Genomic DNA, 18,325 nt, shown 5'->3' with positions numbered 1-18,325 from the left:
CTAACTGCCCTCCCTTGCAGGCCTGGTCCCTTCCAACTGCCCTCCCCTGCTGGCCTGATTGCCCACAACTGTTCTCCCCTGCTGACCATCTTGTGGCAGCTGTCTTTGACCACATGGGGGCGGCCATCTTGTGTGTTGGGGTGATGGTCAATTTGCATATTACCTCATCTTCCACATCCGGCTCCTGCCACACCTGTGCAGGGAGTGTGGCCTTCCTCTATATCCTTAGAGACCTTCTTGTCTACAGTATTCATGTGACACCTGGCTATGAAAAAAGTGGCCATACTTCTCTCATCCTCCCTACCCTGTATTTTATCTTTTTTAAATGTCTTTAGGTCAATGTCTGTGTCTCCTAAATTTTTTTTCTACCCCAACAATGAAACTTAACATCCTCTAAATGGGTGAATAAATAAACTAATTTAGGGATGAATATCTGGCGATACCACAAAATGGTCCTAGGATTATAGTTTCAAGAAAGGGAAACCTTAATGCATATGCAGTTTCCTGATTATAGAAAAGAACGAAGAAGTCACTTGACATCTTAAGTCAAACAAACAAAACCTAGTTAGACTGGATATAGCATGGCCTTTGATGTTCACATAGAACTTAAAAGACTAGAAAATGGAAATTTAAATTTAGACCAAGAATATATTTAATAGTCAACTGTCTGGTTCAAAACAAATCAGACAGGATAGTAATAAATAAAAGCACACAAGCCAACTGGCCATTAACCTCAGCACCCACAAACTACCTTCCAATCGAACTGACAGCGGATAGCATGACCAAATCAAACAGTCCATAATCACCTTTATGATAAATCAATCTCTTTGATTTTGCCATCATTCAAAGTTAAAGGTTAAAAGTTCCTAGAGAGCTTTTTCTTTTTTAAGCATGAAAGCAAAATAAGTTCATTGCTCTAAAAGGGTAATAATGTAAGTAAACAGAAAGGGGGGAAAAAAAAAACCTCAATCTAATCACCCAGATAAAACAAAATACTGGTGTACTTTGTTCTGCCTTTTCCCTTAAGGCATACTTTATATGGATCTGGGATAACACACAGACAGCTGTGGGAGGATTCTGTGGGGCTATGTTCATGTGGTTCTCAGCTGTTGCTATTCATACAAAACTAGAGGCCCGGTGCACGAAATTTGTGCATGGGGGAGGGGTGTGTCCCTCAGCCCAGCCTGCACCCTCTCCAATCTGGGACCCCTTGAAGGATGTCCAACTGCATCCCTCTCACAATCCAGGACTGCTGCCTCCCAACTGCTTGCCTGCCTGCCTGCCTGATTGCCCCTAACTGCTTCTGCCTGCCAGCCTGATCACCCCCTAACCACTCCCCTGCCAGCCTGATCAATGCCTCACTGCTCCCCTGCTGGCCCAATTGCCCCTAACTGCCCTCCCCTGCTGGCATGTTCACCCTCAACTGCCCTCCCCTGCAGGCCTGGTCCCCCCCAACTAACCTCCTCTGCTGGCCCGGTCACCCCTAACTGCCCTCCCTTGCAGGCCTGGTCCCTTCCAACTGCCCTCCCCTGCTGGCCTGATTGCCCACAACTGCTCTCCCCTGCTGACCATCTTGTGGCAGCTGTCTTTGACCACATGGGGGCGGCCATCTTGTGTGTTGGAGTGATGGTCAATTTGCATATTACCTCTTTATTATATAGGATGCTCTACAATGTATCCCACAATAAAGTCAAGTCATCTGAGATCATACATGGTCTTTGTCCTTTATGGAACTTCCCAGACATGTCTGATAGTAGACCCCTGGCCTTCTACACTGAAGAAATTTTAAGAAACTGGCATATGAAATTCACTAATTTATTTATCGAACCATTTTGTGGACTCCACTCATCAGTCTGTCCATCATGAGACATCACAGGAGAAATCTCCCACATCATGGAAAACAATGTCCCTCTAGAGAAGAGTTTCTATTGTGTGGACCACTACGCTTGGTTGTGATTCCCCTATTTGCTCTGTGCATTGGGTAGCTCAGAACCAAATCAGATATCAACATCTACTAACTACACAGAACCTGCCTTGTGCATTCTGACCACTCCTGACTTCAACTCATTAAGTTTCTAAGGAAATGAACACCAGTCTCAACTCTGCCACGATGACTAATAATGACTCACGGCACTATTAAAAGGAAGGGAACGGGTGGCTGATTGGTTGAGAGGGTAAGCTTGGAGGTGAGACCACTGGTCTGCGAGCTACTAGCCAGCTGGGCCACCCTGGGCAAATCACTCAACCTCTCTAAGCTTCAGGGGGGTTTAAACTTATAAAATAGGGTAATTCCCATATCATACAGTTGCCCCAAATTTAACAATCCATGAATAGTGCCCATCACAGTGGTAGGCATTAGCAATTGGAGGTATAATATCCTATATCAGTGATGGCGAACCTTTTGAGCTCGGCGTGTCAACATTTTGAAAAACCCTAACTTAACTCTGGTGCCATGTCACATATAGAAATTTTTTGATATTTGCAACCATAGTAAAACAAAGACTTATATTTTTGATATTTATTTTATATATTTAAATGCCATTTAACAAAGAAAAATCAACCAAAAAAATGAGTTCGTGTGTCACCTCTGACATGCGTGTCATAGGTTCACCATCACTGTCATCTACACTAATAAAAGAGAAACATGGTAATTAGCGTACGACCGCTACCCTTTTCATTGGCTAATCAGTGAGTATATGCAAATTAACTGTCAGCCAAGATGGCGGCCGGCAGCCAGGCACTGAAGCGAGCATGAGGCTTGCTTGCTGCGGACTCCAACGTTCCCCACCTCACTTGCCGGCCTCTCAGATGAAAGTCTAAGCAACTATGTACTATGTTGCAAATAAGAAGCTAAACAAAAGCCCAGAAACCAGCCAGACTGAAACCCAGCCGGACCGAAACATTGTATCGATGTTTTCAGCAGCGAGGCCTCAGAGCTAAAGCTGGCCCAGAATAAAAAAAAGAAAAAAGAAAAGAAAACAAGGAGCGGTTGGAAGCTTCAGTCACTCGCCACCCGGAAAACAGCCCTCAGCCCCTCAGCCAGGCTGGCCAGGCACCCCAGTGGGGACCCCCACCCTGATCCAGGACACCCTTCAGGGCAAACCAGCCAGCCCCTACCCATGCACCAGGCCTCTATTCTATATAGTAAAAGGGTAATATGCCTCCCGGCACCGGGATCAGCGCCCAAACCCCCTGATTGCCCTGCGGCTCTGTGTGTGACAGGGGGCGGGGCCACAACCTCCCTATCCACCCTGCTCTGTTCGTGACAGGGGAAGGTGCCCCAACCCCCGATCAGCCCTGCTCTGTGCCTGATAGGGGGGAGCTCCCCAACCCCCTGATCGGCCCTGCTCTGTGTGTGACAGGGTGTGGTGCCCCAACGCGCCCCCCCCCCCCCACGGGCCCTGCTCTGTGCCGGATAGGGGGGAGCTCCCCAATCCCCTGATTGCCCTGCAGCTCTGTGTTTGACAGGGTGCAGCACACCAACCCCCTGATCGGCCCTGCTCTGTGTGTGACAGGGTAGAGCCATAACCTCTCCATTGGCCCTGCCCCGAGTGTGACAGTGACGGCGCCCCAACCCCCTGATCGGCCCTGCTCTGTGGGTGATAGAGGGTGGTGCCCCAACCCCCCTCCACGGGCCTTGCTCTGTGTGTGACAGGGTAGAGCCATAACCTCCCCATTGGCCCTGCCCTGAGTGTGACAGGGTGCAGCGCCCCAACCCCCTGATCCACCCTGCTCTGTGCGTGACAGGGGGCGGTGCCCCAACTCCCCTATTGGCCCTACTCTGTGAGTGACAGGGGGGAGCTCCTCAACCCCCTGATCGGCCCTGCTCTGTGCATGACAGGGGGGAGCTCCCCAACCCCCTGATCGACCCTGCTCTGTGTGTGACAGGGTACGGAGCCCCAACCCCCTGATTGGCCCTGCTCTGTGTGTGACAGGGGGCAGCGCCCCAACCCCCTGATCAGCCCTGCTCTGTGCGTGACAGGGGGTGGCACCGAAACCTCCCCATCGACCCTGCCTTGAGTGTGACAGGGGGCGGTGCCCCAACCCCCCAATCGGCTGTACCCTGAGCGTGACTGAGGATGGCATCGCAACCTCCCGATCCGCCCTGCTCTGTGCATGACGGGGCAACGCCCCAACTCCCCAGTCGGCCCTGCTCTGAGCCTGACCAGGGGCTGCACCTAGGGATTGGGCGTGCCCTCTGCCACCCGGGAGCAGGCCTAAGCCAGCAGGTCGTTATCTCCCGAGGGGTCCCAGACTGGGAGAGGGCACAGGCCGGGCTGGGGGACCCCCCTCCCCCTGCCCCCCCGAGTGCACAAATTTTTGTGCACCGGGCCTCTAGTATATAATAAAAGCCTAATATGCTAAGTGTCTGGTCATCCAGTCTGCTGTTCAACAAATCAAAGCATAATATGCTAATGATATGCTAAGGCCGCTCAACCCCTCGCTATGATATGCACTGACCACCAGGGGGCAGACAGTCAACTGATCAACCAGTTGCTATGACGTGCATGGACCACCAGGGGGCAGACGCTCGGTCAGTAGGTTAGCTTGCTGCTGGGGTCCGGCTGATTGGGACTGAGTGAGACGGGCTAGGCATGCCCTGGAGCCCTCCCTCAGCCCCTCCCTGGCTGGCCAACCTCATGTGTCCCTCCCCAGCCCCCATCATGCACCAGTGGGGTCCCTCGGCCTGGCCTGCGCCCTCTCACAATCCAGGACCCCTCAGGAGGTGTTGGAGGGCCAGTTTTAGCCCGATCCGGCAGGCCAGGCTGAGGGACCCCACTGGTGCACGAATTCCTGCACTGGACCTCTACTCTATAATAATAATAAACACATGTAAAAGTATTTGTAAACAAATAAAGAACCATCAAATGTCGGGATTAAGATATTTTATTATTTCTCTCTGGAGCCCAGTTTCCTCATTTTAACAATGACAGATCTTTAGGTTTCTTCCAGTTGCAAACTTTTTTTAATCCTCTGTACTTAGAGAACAAGGGTTGTAATGAAATAAAATACTATAAAAGAGGCAGCAATAGTGAATACGGGATCCAACTCCAACAGCAATCTGCAGCTTCCTTAAACAAGTGCCTTGATTTTTCTCCCCCACTAATTTAATCCCTAGTTCCTGGTACTTGAACAGCTTTTGCTGACACTCGCTTGCTTGGATGTTAAAAGCATTAAAAATGGTATTAGCACCTTTTTGCTCCCCATTCTGGCTGCCCTCAGATTCTTCCAGAGTGCCTTTCCTTGAGACATTCTACTCATTTCTAATAGCTTTAACTTAACTTTCCACTCTTGATTTTCACAAGAAACCTCAACAGAAACGACCGACTTATAGAGAGACCAGAAGCTCTTGGGAAGCTGGATCTGGGCACCCAGGTTTAGGTTGTGTGTGAAGTGTGTGCATCGTCAGGTCTCTGCCGACTCAGGGTCAGTCCAGGATGTGGGTCTGGACCTCACCCAGGAAGGCTGGGCAGCAACTGGGCACTATACAGAGAATCCTGGAGGTGGCACGTGAAGACGGGGCCCAGCCCTGTCTGGATGTAAGAAAAGCTGTTGCTGGCGGGAGAATCCCAGTCAACTCTGGAAAGTTGATTACCTGAAAAAATTGCTCCCAGAAAGCCAAGGCCAACTTTTCAGTTCTTCTTCAAGATCAAAATATTGAGAGAAATGATATATTTGGGAAAAAAATAAAACATTAAATTTGTGGATAAACACTCTTTCTGCAAGAAAAAGAATATAAATATGACTTACGTCATTGAGAGGGAGAAAAGAGGGAGCTGGGGGCCTGAAATGATAGGAAGAAATGTTCGCAGTGATCAGAGTTCAGCAGTGATTTCCTGCTGGGATGGCTGTTTCACTCTTTCTCTTGGATGTTTGTGGTCCTGAGTCTCTGCTTTCCAGTGAACGTGAATTGAAGCTAGTTAGAGAGTTAGCACCCTCATGCAAGTCTATTCCCTTACATCATGAAGAAAGTGGTGCTTTGAGAAAGGCAACTGGACATTGATATCAAGACCAGAAGAGGAAGGGGGAAGACTGGCAGCTTGTAGACTAAGGAGAGTCCTTCATGGTAATTTCCGAGCAAGTTATCACGCATCTACATTTTAGTCTCATCTCTCTAACCCGATCTTCCCGAGTTTCTCAGGTGACTAATTTACATTGTAACCTTTTGAAATATATTTTAAAATTATTAGGAAAAGATGCTGTGAAGGGAAGCATCCTAATGATTTGATTGAGAAGTGGGTGTGAGAGCAGATGTAATATCCTGGATATGAAATGCAAGGGAATGCACGCGGGAGCAGGGGCGGGAGCGGGAGCGGGAGCGTACATCATCCAAGTCGGAAAGCCTTCAGAGGGAAGACTGCTTTCAGTATAAAAAAAATCCCAGTTCTGAAGCAATCCTTAGGCCATAATGAATTTGAGAAAATATTCCATAATAAAGCAGCCTTCAAAATATCTGAGGGAACCCAGGCATGGGACAGACCACATGAATATCAGAATTCATAGCAAAAGGAAGCTCTATCCCTGCAACAAATGTGAGAAATATTTCTACAAGAAGTAAAAATTCAATAATTAGAGAACTCATAAAGGAGAGAAGATTTTGTAAATTTCATAAACATATCTTCAGCCACAAGCCAAATCTCTCAAACATAGAAAAAAAGAAAGAAAGAAAACAAACATGGGGGGAATGAGGGGGAAGACTAACGATGGATACTTGGAGCATCCTTTTCCCACAAATCAGTCCTCACTTTACATCAGGGAAGAAGGTGGGAAAACCTTCTGCCAGAATTGACTCTTCATTGTATATAAAATTACTCACACAGGAGAGACCCATATGAATGTTAACACATGTGAAAAACCCTTCTTATGAAGTCATATCTTACTAAACATGAGTTCATACATATTGGAGAGTGGGAGAGACTTGTGATACTGAATATGGGAAAAGTTCTGCTAAAAGTCAACCTTTCCTCTACGTCAGAACTCACGACACCTTAGAGAACATGGGAAATCTTTCTTCCAGAATAACACCTCTCTATACCTCAAGGAAGTGGTGAAGGAAAGAATTCGGACTCAGGGATTATCCATAAGAAAGAAAATCTGTGAGAACATGGATGTGAAAGGGCCTTCACAAACAGTCAAACCTGCTGCATCAGAAAAGCCACAGATGGAGAAAGGCTATCTACATACAATGAGTGCAGGAGACTTTCATCCAGACAGACAGAATCGCTCACTGGCTATCAGGGGATTCCTAAAGAAGAAAAACCTTAGCAATGCCAAAAAAAAAAAAAAAAAAAAAAGTGGGAAATGACCAGATGACAGAATATTGACATAGAAACCCAAGGAAAAAACTGTAGAGAAGCCTTCACCAAGAAGTTATTGGCGCAATTGGCTGAGCATCATCCTGTGCACTCAAATTTTGCCAATTTGATTCCTGGTCATAGCACATGCCCAGTTTGTGGGCTTGATCCCCGGTAGGGGGTGTGCAGGAGGCAGCTGTCAGTGATTCTCTCTCATCATTGATATTTCTATCTCTCTCTCCCTCTCCTTCTCTCTTCCTCTCTGAAATCAATTTTTAAAAAATTTTTAAAGGCAAAAATAAAAATAATAAAGTGACAATGGAATACAGACGAAAAATATGATAAAAATATAGTATCAATATAAATTTATGATGACGTTAAGTGTAGTTACGGACAGTGCAGCAAGAGAGGGTAGAAAGTGCAAATGAGAAGGCAAATGGGGTAAAATGTTAACATTAAGTGAATCTGGATAAAGGGTATATAGCTATTCTCTGTGCTACTTTACATTACAGTAGGTCCTCAGGTTACGTCGGAGACCGGCTCCTACGGCACTGGCGCGACATAACGCGATTTTCGCCATAAGTCGGAACCCACCTACATAAGCACCTACGTCACTCACATGGAGCACACACACAGCAGTAATGAAGTGAAACAGTAAAAAAACTTAAAAGACAGATAATTCCTGACCTTCACTTGTGGTAAACAAATAATAAAAAACATAAAGCACATATGTACATACGTCGAAATGACGGAACTTTTTTTTTATATAAATACTGTAAATGGGAGATGGCGACGTAACTACGAAACAACACACATTGAGTCTGACGGAACCAGAAGACTCTCTGTATTTCTTTAAAAAAGTAATTTTTGCTGAAACCGGTTTGGCTCAGTGGATAGAGCGTCGGCCCTGCGGACTGAAAGGTCCCGGGTTCGATTCCGGTCAAGGGCATGTACCTGGGTTGTGGGCCCATCCCCAGTGGGGGATGTGCAGGAGGCAGCTGATTGATGTTTCTCTCTCATCGATGTTTCTAACTCTCTATCTCTCTCCCTTCCTCTCTGTAAAAAATCAATGAAATATATTTTTTTTAAAAATTAGTAAAAAAGTAATTTTTAAAAAGCCAATCCAGCATGCACTGGTCCCTATCTCCTCAAACAATAAGTATTCGACTCCCTTTCTCTCTCATCTTCCTTTTCCCTCTTCTCTAGATCATTCTGCTAAGCTTAGAAACATCTTCATGTTCTAAAAAAAAAAAAAAAAAACAACAAAAAAAAGGGAAATACCGCTTTTGATCCACAGCCACGCTGGACCTACTGAAAGACTTAGCTACTCACACTCTCACCCTCGCACACTTTCTCACTCCCCAGCCTGGCCTCTGCCATCACCACACTTAAACTGCTCTTACTAGTCACCAACCACCACCCAGGCTGCCAACACAGAGGGATTCTCCTTGGTCCTTATGCTCCTTGACTCGCCCACTGCATCTGATAGGGTTGGCCACACCCTCTTCCTTGAAATACCCACTCTCTTGGCTTTGGAGCAAACACTCTTGATTTCCCCCTTGCCCCTCTGCCCCTCCAGACTCTTCCATTTCCTCATCCTCTGCCTGACTTGTGATGCTTCTAGCTCCTAAGGGTCTCAGGCCCTGTGTCTCTCGAGGTGGTCTCATCCGTTCCCATGGCTGCCAAACCTTCTCCATGCTGATGACTCCCAAATTTATTTGTTCAGCCCACAGCTTTGCTCTGAATTCCATATTCATACAGCCCAACTGTCTTGACCTCATGGCTTGCATCTTCTCAAAATTGAACTCTTGGTCTCCCCAAACCCTAAATCTTCTCCCCCACTCTTCAGGAAGTGCCGCTGGAGCTGCCCCTATCACAAAACCCAGGTCATCCACTGGATGCTGAAATGATGAGCCACATTTTTTTCTTTACGCTTTTCAATGGTTTAAAAATTTCCTATGATAAACATATTCTTATGAACACATGAATTAATCACAATGAAAAGAACCAAAACTTCTTTGAAACCGAACAAAACAAAGATGTGCTTAAACACAATGCTTTATAGTCTCCATATCTGCTCTTAGTTTTAGTTTCATGAATGTCTAAGAGGACTAAAAAAAATTAATATTAACTTTATTAATTACCGGAGGTGTTTGGATTTACTGAAGACATCACAGCATCGGCTTCTATCTAGAAAAGAAGAAAGAATAATAGGGCGCATCATTTCATTGAATGTTTTCACAGTGCAAGTTCCTCATGCCTAGGGTGGCGGGACAGTAACTTTTCCATTTTACACAAATACAGAAATTGTTACAATGGTTTAATTTTTAATTTCCCCCTAATTGTAAAAGTAACATATTGAAAATTTAAAAATATAAAAAATTATAAAGAAAAATTTTTTAAAATTCAACCATCCAATGAAAACCATTGACATTTTGGTCTAACCTTTTTGTCTATGCATTTTAAACATATTTGAAAACACACTGTATATGAAGTTTAGGGACTGCTTTCACTAAATATTAAAATACAGTATAGCTCGGCCAGAGTGGCTCAAGATTGAACATCGACCTATGAACCAGGAGGTCATGGTTCAATTCCCAGTCGGGGGCACATGCCCAGCTTGCAGACTCGATCCCAAATAGGGGGTTTGAAGGAGGCAGCCTATTGATGATTCTTTCTCATCATTGATGTTTCTCTCTCTCTCTCTCTCTCTCTCTCTCTCCCTTCCTCTCTGAAATCAATTTTAAAAATATTAAAAAATACAGTATAAACATTATGGAATTAGAACCTTGGCAAGCACCTGACATTATCTCTATCTGGGATAGTACCTCTATCTCTCTATTTAGTTCTTTTAATTTTGATTAATTCATACCCAACACTTTCCTGGTTCCTCTTGCCTCCCCCAGATGGTTTTGACTGCATTTTCTTCATGGGCCCCCTGCCGACCCTTAAATGTTGGTACAGCCCCAATGTTCTACCCTCAAGCTACTGCCCTTCGCAGTCCACATACTCTTCTTGGGCAATGCCATCCAGTCTCCTGTTTTGCACTACCACCTGGAAACTGAGGAGTCTCCAATTTATCTCCACTCCTCACCTCTCCACCCAGTTCAGATTCCTGTATCTAAGAGGCAGCACCATCTGAGAGCAGGTCTTTACCACCATAACCCCGGCACCAGCACAGCATTAAATGAGTGAATGCACTTGGCATGCTCATAGCCTCCTCAAACTCAGTGTGCCCCCATCTGAACGCATTGACTTTTCCCTGAATCTACTCCCGAACTTTCTTACTTGGTGGCATCACAACTGCTTCAGTCCTGGCGTCACTCTCTAACCATCACCTTATCCAATCAACCATAAGGGCGCAACTTCTCCTACCACCACAAAGTGCTCCCAGACACTTCCTATCAGAGGTCTAGCTCCACTAGTCTATTTTATGTTACTGTTAATCCTCGCCCAAGGATATTTTTCCCAATGATTTTTAGAGAGTGGAAGGGAGGGAGAGAGGGATAGAGGGGAAGGGGAGGGGAGAGAGAGAGAGAGAGAAAAAGAGAGAGAGGGAGAAACATTGATGTGAGAGAGACACATCAATTGGTTGCCTCCTGCAAGAGCCCCTGGATCAAACCTGCAACCTAGGTATGTGCCCTCGATCGGGAATCAAACCAGTCACCCTTTGGTGCAGTGGCTGATGCTCTAACCACTGAACACACCGGCCCGGACTAACTCCTTTAAACAATGCTCGGATTCCTATTACAGTTGCCACTAAACTCAGACCCTCCTCTTGTCCCCTTCACTTTCTGTTCTTCTCCATCTTAGTATTGACCACAGTTTTGTAAGTCTCTCTACATTAAATTGTAAACAGCTTCAAAGTAGGGTCTACGTTTTATTCACCTTTATATCTCTAGCACAGTGGTTCTCAACCTTCCTAATGCCGTGACCCTTTAATACAGTTCCTCATGTTGTGGTGACCCCCAACCATAAAATTATTTTCGTTGCTACTTCCTAACTGTAATTTTGCTACTGTTATGAATCATAATGTAAATATCTGATATGCAGGATGTATTTTCATTGTTACAAATTGAACATAATTAAAGCATAGTGATTAATCACATAAACAATATGTAATTATATATGTGTTTTCCAATGGTCTTAGTGAAAGGGTCATTCGACCCCCAAAGGGGTCGAGACCCACAGGTTGGCGACCCACAGGTTGAGAACCGCTGCTCTAGCAAGTAGCAAATGTTCTTTTTATTAGTAGGAACACTTAATAAATTTCATCATGGCCGAAACCGGTTTGGCTCAGTGGATAGAGCGTCGACCTGCGGACTGAAGGGTCCCGGGTTCGATTCCGGTCAAGGGCATGTACCTGGGTTGCGGGCACATCCCCAGTGGGAGATGTGCAGGAGGCAGCTGGTCGATGTTTCTCTCTCATCGATGTTTCTAACTCTCTGTCTCTCTCCCTTCCTCTCTGTGAAAAATCAATAAAATATATTAAAAAAAAAAATTTCATCATGTAAATAATTGCATAAGTGTATAAGTGATTTATTATATAAGCGTCTTACTGCTTCATAACCTGCATTCAGTAAATATTTCATTTGCTCAAAAGCAATACTCAAAAATAAAACCCCAAACCTCAACCCAGTATAAAAGTAAAAACCTGTTAAATTTTACCAAGGGTATACATGAGTGTTACTTATTTAATAAAACTTCACTGTACAAATGATTAAGTACATAGGCGATTTACTGTATCAGTACTTTACTGTTCAGTGATCTGCAGTCAATAAACATTTCATTAGATTAAAAAATAAAATCCAGCCCTGGCCGGCGTCGCTCAGGGGTTAGAGCGTCAGCCTGCACACTGAAGGGTGGAGTCAAGGGTTTGATTCCCAGTCAAGGGCATGTGCCTGCGTTGTAGGTTTGATACTTGGGCATATGCAGGAGGCAACTGATCGACGTGTCTCTCTCACATCCATGTTTCTCTTTCTCTGTCTCCCCCTCCCTCCCTCCTTTCCACTCTCTCTTAAAAAAAAAAAAATCAATGGAAAAAATAGTCTCCAGTGAGGATTAACAACATCAACAACAAAATCCAAAACCTCAATCAAGTACGAAAATAAAAGCTAATGTCTGTTAAATGTCATGGTGTGTACATACATAAGTTACCACATCACTGTCATTAAGTTCCCCACTGAGGTTCTAAAATTAAAACCAACTAAGTAGACACAAGGGTGATAAAGGCAGGAGACCTGATTTCTTTCCAGCTGAACCAGGTTAAATACAATGCTTCAAAGGCTGAGTCTGCTTAGCTGACCGGCATTAAAATTCCAGCTGTAATGCCTGATCAGGCCCCAATCAGGGCAGGCTGACTGGCCAGGCTGACTGGCCAACCTCCCGCCATCTCCTCCTCCTGATAGGCCCGGCCAGACCCCACTTGTGCACGAATTGGTGCACTGGGCCTCTAGTAGAGTATAACAGGAGAGCTGCAGTTTCTGGGAGCCAGCCCTCCTTCTCTGAGCTCTGTAACTAACATCCCCTGGTAGCTGAACCACTATGAACCCATCTGGGCTATTCAGGGGACCTATTTGTGTCAACACACCATGTTTGCTGTGAAGTTGTGATGCATTTAAGCATAACGAAGGACGGAGAAGTGGACATCACATGGTCCCCGGCCTCACTGAGCTTGCAATCTGACAGGTAGTGCCACTCATGAGCAACAGTGGGTCAGAGATTGCTAAGCTGTTTGGTCTCACAAGGCTATGACGGAGAGCAGTTCAGGCAGAGTCCTGAGGGTCCCTCTGCTTGATGACTGCAGTGAAATGTGTTAATCCTGGACAAGGTCTTGTCTCTGATTAATTCCAGTTCAGCAGCTTAACAAGAATGCATTTCTAGAATGTGATGCAATAGGTAAGGGGAGCAGCACAAAGATGGGGGTGGGAACCCAGCTGATGTGACTCAATGGTTGAGTGTCAACCTATGAACCAGGAGGTCATGGCTCAATTCCCAATCAGGGCACATGCCCCGGTTGCAGGCTTGATCCCCAGTGGGGGGCGGGGTGCAGGAGGCAGCTGGTCAATGATTCTCTCTCATCACTGATGTTTCTCTCTCTCTCTCTCTCTCTCTCTCTCGTCTCCCTTCTTCTATGAAATCAATAAAAATATATATATATATATATTTTAAATTAAAAAAAAAAAGATTGGGGTGGGGGAGGATAGGAAACTTGCCCTGCTAGAGTAGGAGATTCATTGAAATTCAGCTCAACCCTTATTATTCGTGAATTAATGCAACCTTTCCTGGAGACTAATATCCAACAGAATTTCAAATGCACCTAGGAATTGTACTTCTGGGAATTTATCCCACAGATGTGCATCCACAAGCACAGATATAGATATAAAAGGATGCTCATAGCAGCAATGTTTGTAGGAACGGAAAACAAGGGAAAGAATCTAAATGACCAAAAACAGGAAACTGGCTAATGGAAATACTATGCAACTTTTTAAAAAAATGTGGTGATGGTGTGTGCGTTTATGTTCAACTATTGATAAGACAAAAAAGCATGTTATGTTTTCAAAGAACGCTATGCATGTATATGTTGGTCCTGCATAGAAAATCTTGGAATGATACACAAGAAACTTAATCATGGTAACCCCTAAGAGTGGGACCCTCTAGTAGGGAGTGTTAGTGTAAACACACACACACACACACACACACACACACAAAACATTCAAACCTGCAAACAATTTTTGTGAGTTTATTTGAGCCACACTGTTGACAATTGCTGTGAAGCAGAATCTCAACGTATTGGGATAATGCTCTGGAGAATGACAGTTATTAACCTTGTTTTATATTACAATCAAAGGATGAGGGGAAACCTCTGGGATTGGATAAAAAGTAAAATGACAGGCACTTAAAACTTCTTTTACTTAGGTGGGTGTAGGATGGTTAACAGTCAACAATTAACTCAATAACAGTGAAGGGATTTGTGGTCTGTGTCCAGGAGCCCTCATGCCTTTGGTTGTGGCCCGAGGGGTCCGGAAAAAGGGAAGTTACAAGTTACCCTGACATTTCACAGGTATGTTATTTTAGATGCAAAAAGAAATAGGCTCAGTCAAGGTAAAGGCTGACCTTTGTGAGGCTTAGGAAGTGAGTACCTACTATAAACTGCTTTTACTTGAAGTTTTAATTTCAGACCATCCTTTGTGGTTAGGTTAGGATCAGTGGTCGGCAAACTGAGGCTCGGCAAACCGCGGCTCGAGAGTCACATGCGGCTCTTTGGCCCCTTCAGTGTGGCTCTTCCACAAAATACTGGCTCTTCCACAAAATACCAACTTCTGCGCACGGGCCACGAAGTTTCAATCGCACTGGCACTGTACGTGCGCGCCCGCACGTGGTATTTTGTGGAAGAGCCACACTGAAGGGGCCAAAGAGCCGCATGTGGCTCTCGAGCCGTGGTTTGCTGACCACGGCGTTAGGTCTTTGAGTTTGCAAGACCAGGCCTTCCCTGAGCTTGTCAGGTTGGCATGTGGTCTCTTTCTCCTCCACAGGAGGGAGGGAATTTTACATTCATCTTTACACTGTTCTGCACTGTTTGAATTTTTTAGTTGTTCGTGTATTTTTTTAAAAAAATAATTGATTTCCAAGAGGGAGAGTGAGAGAGAAAAACATTAATGATGAGATAGAATCATTGATCGGCTGCCTCCTGCACGCTCACTCCACAGAGGAAATTGAGCCTGCAAGCCAGGCATGTGCCCTGACCGGGAATCCAACCCTGACCCCCTGGTTCATAGGTCAAAGCTTAACCACTGAACTATGCCGGCTGGGGCCATGTATTACTTTTATAATTTAAACAAACAAAAATATTTTTTAAATTTCAAAACCAACCTGCATGTCACTTCCTCTGTGAATTCCTATTACCAACACCACCCCTCCCAGCCTTCCCTCTTCACACCTTTCTAGCAGCTCATATTTATTATGAAGTCAGCAGTCTGGTGGTGAGATAGCTTCCTAATTCATCCCTGAATTGGGTTCTGAAGAAAAAAGTAAAATTCAGCACTGGGCACATCTCTGAAACTGCTTATAAGGCAGCAATTAATTTTATAAACATCGTAGGCAAGCCCTCTGCACTTAACCATTAGGATCTGTTCACCAGTAAGATCGTTCTATTGTCAGCCCCATCCCCAAATAAAGAAAGCTGTACCTTGGAGGGCTTGTACCCAAATAGCATTACAACCGCAACTTTGAAGTCCTCTCTGCTTAGGTAGCCTTTGTTATCTTCATCACATGCTTTGAATACCTTAAGAACATTAAATACTTTTAGTTCAGACCGAAACCGTTTGTTCTATTATTTTTATTACCAGCTTATATTACATTTGAACGTCCAAAATCTAAAACTCGGCCCACCAGTAGGCTCGGAAATGGAGTTTCATTATCCTACTTTTAATTCTCCAGAAATCTTAATGATTGGGCTAAAATACGCCCCTCCAGAGTTCCAACGACTTAATCGCTAAACTGACACAAGTTAATTCCTTTAGACTCCTAGGATAATTTCAACCCAACATTCGGTCCTAGAATCAGGAAGGTGAGTCAAAGGGGCTTGCTTTGAAAGGCGGGAGGAGAGATGCAGATGATCTAATGGGCTGTGTAGCGGAGACGAAAAAGGACGGACAAGCAGCCAGAACCCAGGACTGGAGGCCGAGCCGTGCAGCCTTAGGCTCAGTCATTAACAATGTCCCTTTGCACCGCGGCTCGGTCAGACCCAAGTGGGAGTTCCGAATCAAGTTAAAATCCGAGACACCTACTTCCACCCATTTCTTGTGTTCCGACGGGCTGGCTTCCCACGTGCGTGGTCGGGCCCCGGCGTCGGAGAAAAACATCGCGACCGTCAAAGCAGAGACCTCAGGAGTCAGACCCCAACGAGCCGCAGACCACCCGCCACGCACACTGCGGATCTGGAAGCTGAAAGTGGCCGGGCACCTCCAATGTCTTCTCCCATTGGACGGCCCGTCCCGCAGTTCTATTGGCCAAACGCTTTGTTTATAACGTTTCCCCGGAGCAGCCTATGGCGGAGAGGCTCCCAGGCCCGCCCCCCGGCGCTAGGCCCCGCCCAGTCTGGACCCTTAACTCTGCGCGCGCCGCTGGGGAGCTAGCTCAACCGGGTGCTGCTTCCATGATTTTTTTCATTCTCGGCCCCCACACCTCGCAGTAAATTACTGTTGGTAATTTTGATCTACAGCGTTGTGCTAACTATCACGAGACTCAGAAAGAGTGTGAACAAAGCATAGTAGGAACGGAACAAAAAGAACCAAGGCCAGGATTCGCGTGCACATCAGCAAGTCACTGGGGTCGAGCCCGCCTGGGTCAGTTGTGTCCTCTCGGTACCCCTAGCACCCAGCACGATGCCTGGCGCAAAGCAGACGAACCGAGTGAACCCTGAGCACATTTACGCAAGTCACTTCATTCAAGCCCCAGGCGGAGGAGCTTGATATGAAAAAAACTGCGAGAATAAGTAGCATAAACAGCACTGAGCCCAAATTCCAGAGCAAACATCCTTATTAAAGACACGGAATATGGAGAGGGTTGCGTTTTGCAAAGGCGTTTATCTTAGATCCTTTTCTTCTGGCAAATCAGAAAGATTAAAAACCACACACACACACACAGAGAGAGAGAGAGAGAGAGAGAGAGAGAGAGAGAGAGAGAGAGAGAGAGAGAGAAAGAAAGAGAAGCCCGGCATTCTAGCCCGAGTTTCAGCTAAGAAACAGTCATTTGAGTCCCAGTCCCAGGGGAGCTCATTTAACTTTTTATTTCACAACAGGTTTTACAATGTGCGCCCCAGGCAAGCCCGCTTCTCCCGGGGGACAGGTCTCAGTCCTCAGCTGCCTCGAACCTCAGCTGGTCCTCTCTCTGCCTTTGAACATCTATCCTCCACCACCGCCACCAGCCTCCTGCCCTGGGAGTCTGAGGTTGTCCGTAAGAATCCTTCTAAATAGGATGCGTTTTGCTCATTAAGATAGAGGGAGGTAACAATTCTTTTTCTCCCTCCGATTTTTTGTTTTTGTTTTTGTTTGAGAAGAGTGGCCAGGAGGTGAGCGAAGACCTAGCAGCCAGGTCTCCCTCGCCACCTCCTGGGAGACTCCAGGCAGCCCCTGTGGACACGGCGGTCTTTAGGACCCAGCGGCGGGCGTCCCGGAAGTGGAAGGGGCCGAGCCGCAGCCGCGAGGTGCGCGCTGGTCCCGTAGAGTTTGAACTGCGCGCAGGCGCCGGCGGCCGTGGCGGGGCGCGAACGGGTGGCCGCGGGCTCGGAAGCCTCTGGACGCCGCCGGCGCTGGACCTGCGATCCTGCTCCGTCCGGATCCCGGGAAGACGTGAGTGCGCGGCGGGGCTGGAAGCCGAGCATCCCGTAAAGACACGAGGTAGGGCCCCTGCAGGGCCTCGACTTCCTCCAGTAACTGTACCTCTTGGACGCGAGCGGCAGGCGCTGCGACCCGAGTCCTGCGGGAGAGGGGCCGTGAGGGCTCCCCCTGCGCTGGTTCTTGTCCCCCTGCTCCACGGAGTGCGTGGGTGGTCTCGGCTGTTAGGAGTGACAGCTGGGCACGTGGCGCGCGCGTTCCCCCGCCGCCAGGCACGTAACCCTTTCTGGGCTCAGTTTCTCCACAAATGGGACCTGTCGTGGTACTCGGCGTAGACGTGTGAAAGGGAAATGAGTTAGTCCCCGGTGAGGCGCTGCGGACTGTGCCTGGCCCGAGGTAAGCGCAGAAAAGTCAGCAGCTGTTATTACTTCCCAAACGTACCCCGAATCCCCACGCTCCATCCCCACCGCCTGCATCAGTCTGCATCCCGATCCCATGCGGCTGCCCCTTCACTTCGACTTCCGTCTCCCTCCAAACCATTCTCCACCCAGACTTGGAAGGAACGGAATACTTTTTAAGGGGTCAGTTGGACCAAGGTGCTCCCCTGCTTATTAAAACCCTCCCAGTGGCGCCCCTTTGTTCTTAGAATACAATCCGGTGTCTTGAACACGCCTTGCTCCTTCATCCTGGGCC

General features: G+C 46.6%; 2 protein-coding genes across 4 annotated transcripts in view; one reads left to right on the top strand and one right to left on the bottom strand.

Moving 5' to 3' along the window:
- The window catches only part of EFCAB11 (EF-hand calcium binding domain 11), a 137,136-nt gene extending 120,906 nt beyond the window's left edge, over positions 1-16,230 (bottom strand). Inside the window, exons 1-3 of the mRNA XM_070403461.1 lie at positions 16,085-16,230; positions 15,484-15,579; positions 9,440-9,485 (exon numbers count right to left, since the gene is read on the bottom strand). Coding sequence (XP_070259562.1) covers positions 9,440-9,485; positions 15,484-15,579; positions 16,085-16,159 — 217 coding nt within the window. The 5' untranslated portion in view covers positions 16,160-16,230. The remainder of the gene's footprint in view (positions 1-9,439; positions 9,486-15,483; positions 15,580-16,084) is intronic.
- A 1,298-nt stretch (positions 16,231-17,528) lies between these two features.
- Positions 17,529-18,325, top strand: part of TDP1 (tyrosyl-DNA phosphodiesterase 1) — a 54,248-nt gene continuing 53,451 nt past the window's right edge. For 2 of the 3 annotated variants that reach the window (XM_070403446.1, XM_070403456.1), the window contains exon 1: positions 17,529-17,695. The gene's annotated coding sequence lies outside the window, so the exon portion shown is untranslated. Of the gene's footprint in view, positions 17,696-17,945; positions 18,029-18,325 lie in introns of those variants that run through there. The other variant, XM_070403452.1, reaches the window with a different exon arrangement.

This window comes from Myotis yumanensis, unplaced genomic scaffold (assembly GCF_028538775.1).
Source record: "Myotis yumanensis isolate MYYU_CA2020_CCGP unplaced genomic scaffold, mMyoYum1.0.hap1 SCAF_1, whole genome shotgun sequence".
NCBI classification, from domain to species: Eukaryota; Metazoa; Chordata; class Mammalia; order Chiroptera; family Vespertilionidae; genus Myotis; species Myotis yumanensis.
Note: the sequence above shows the minus strand (reverse complement) of the source record. Positions and strands in the feature narration are given on the sequence as shown.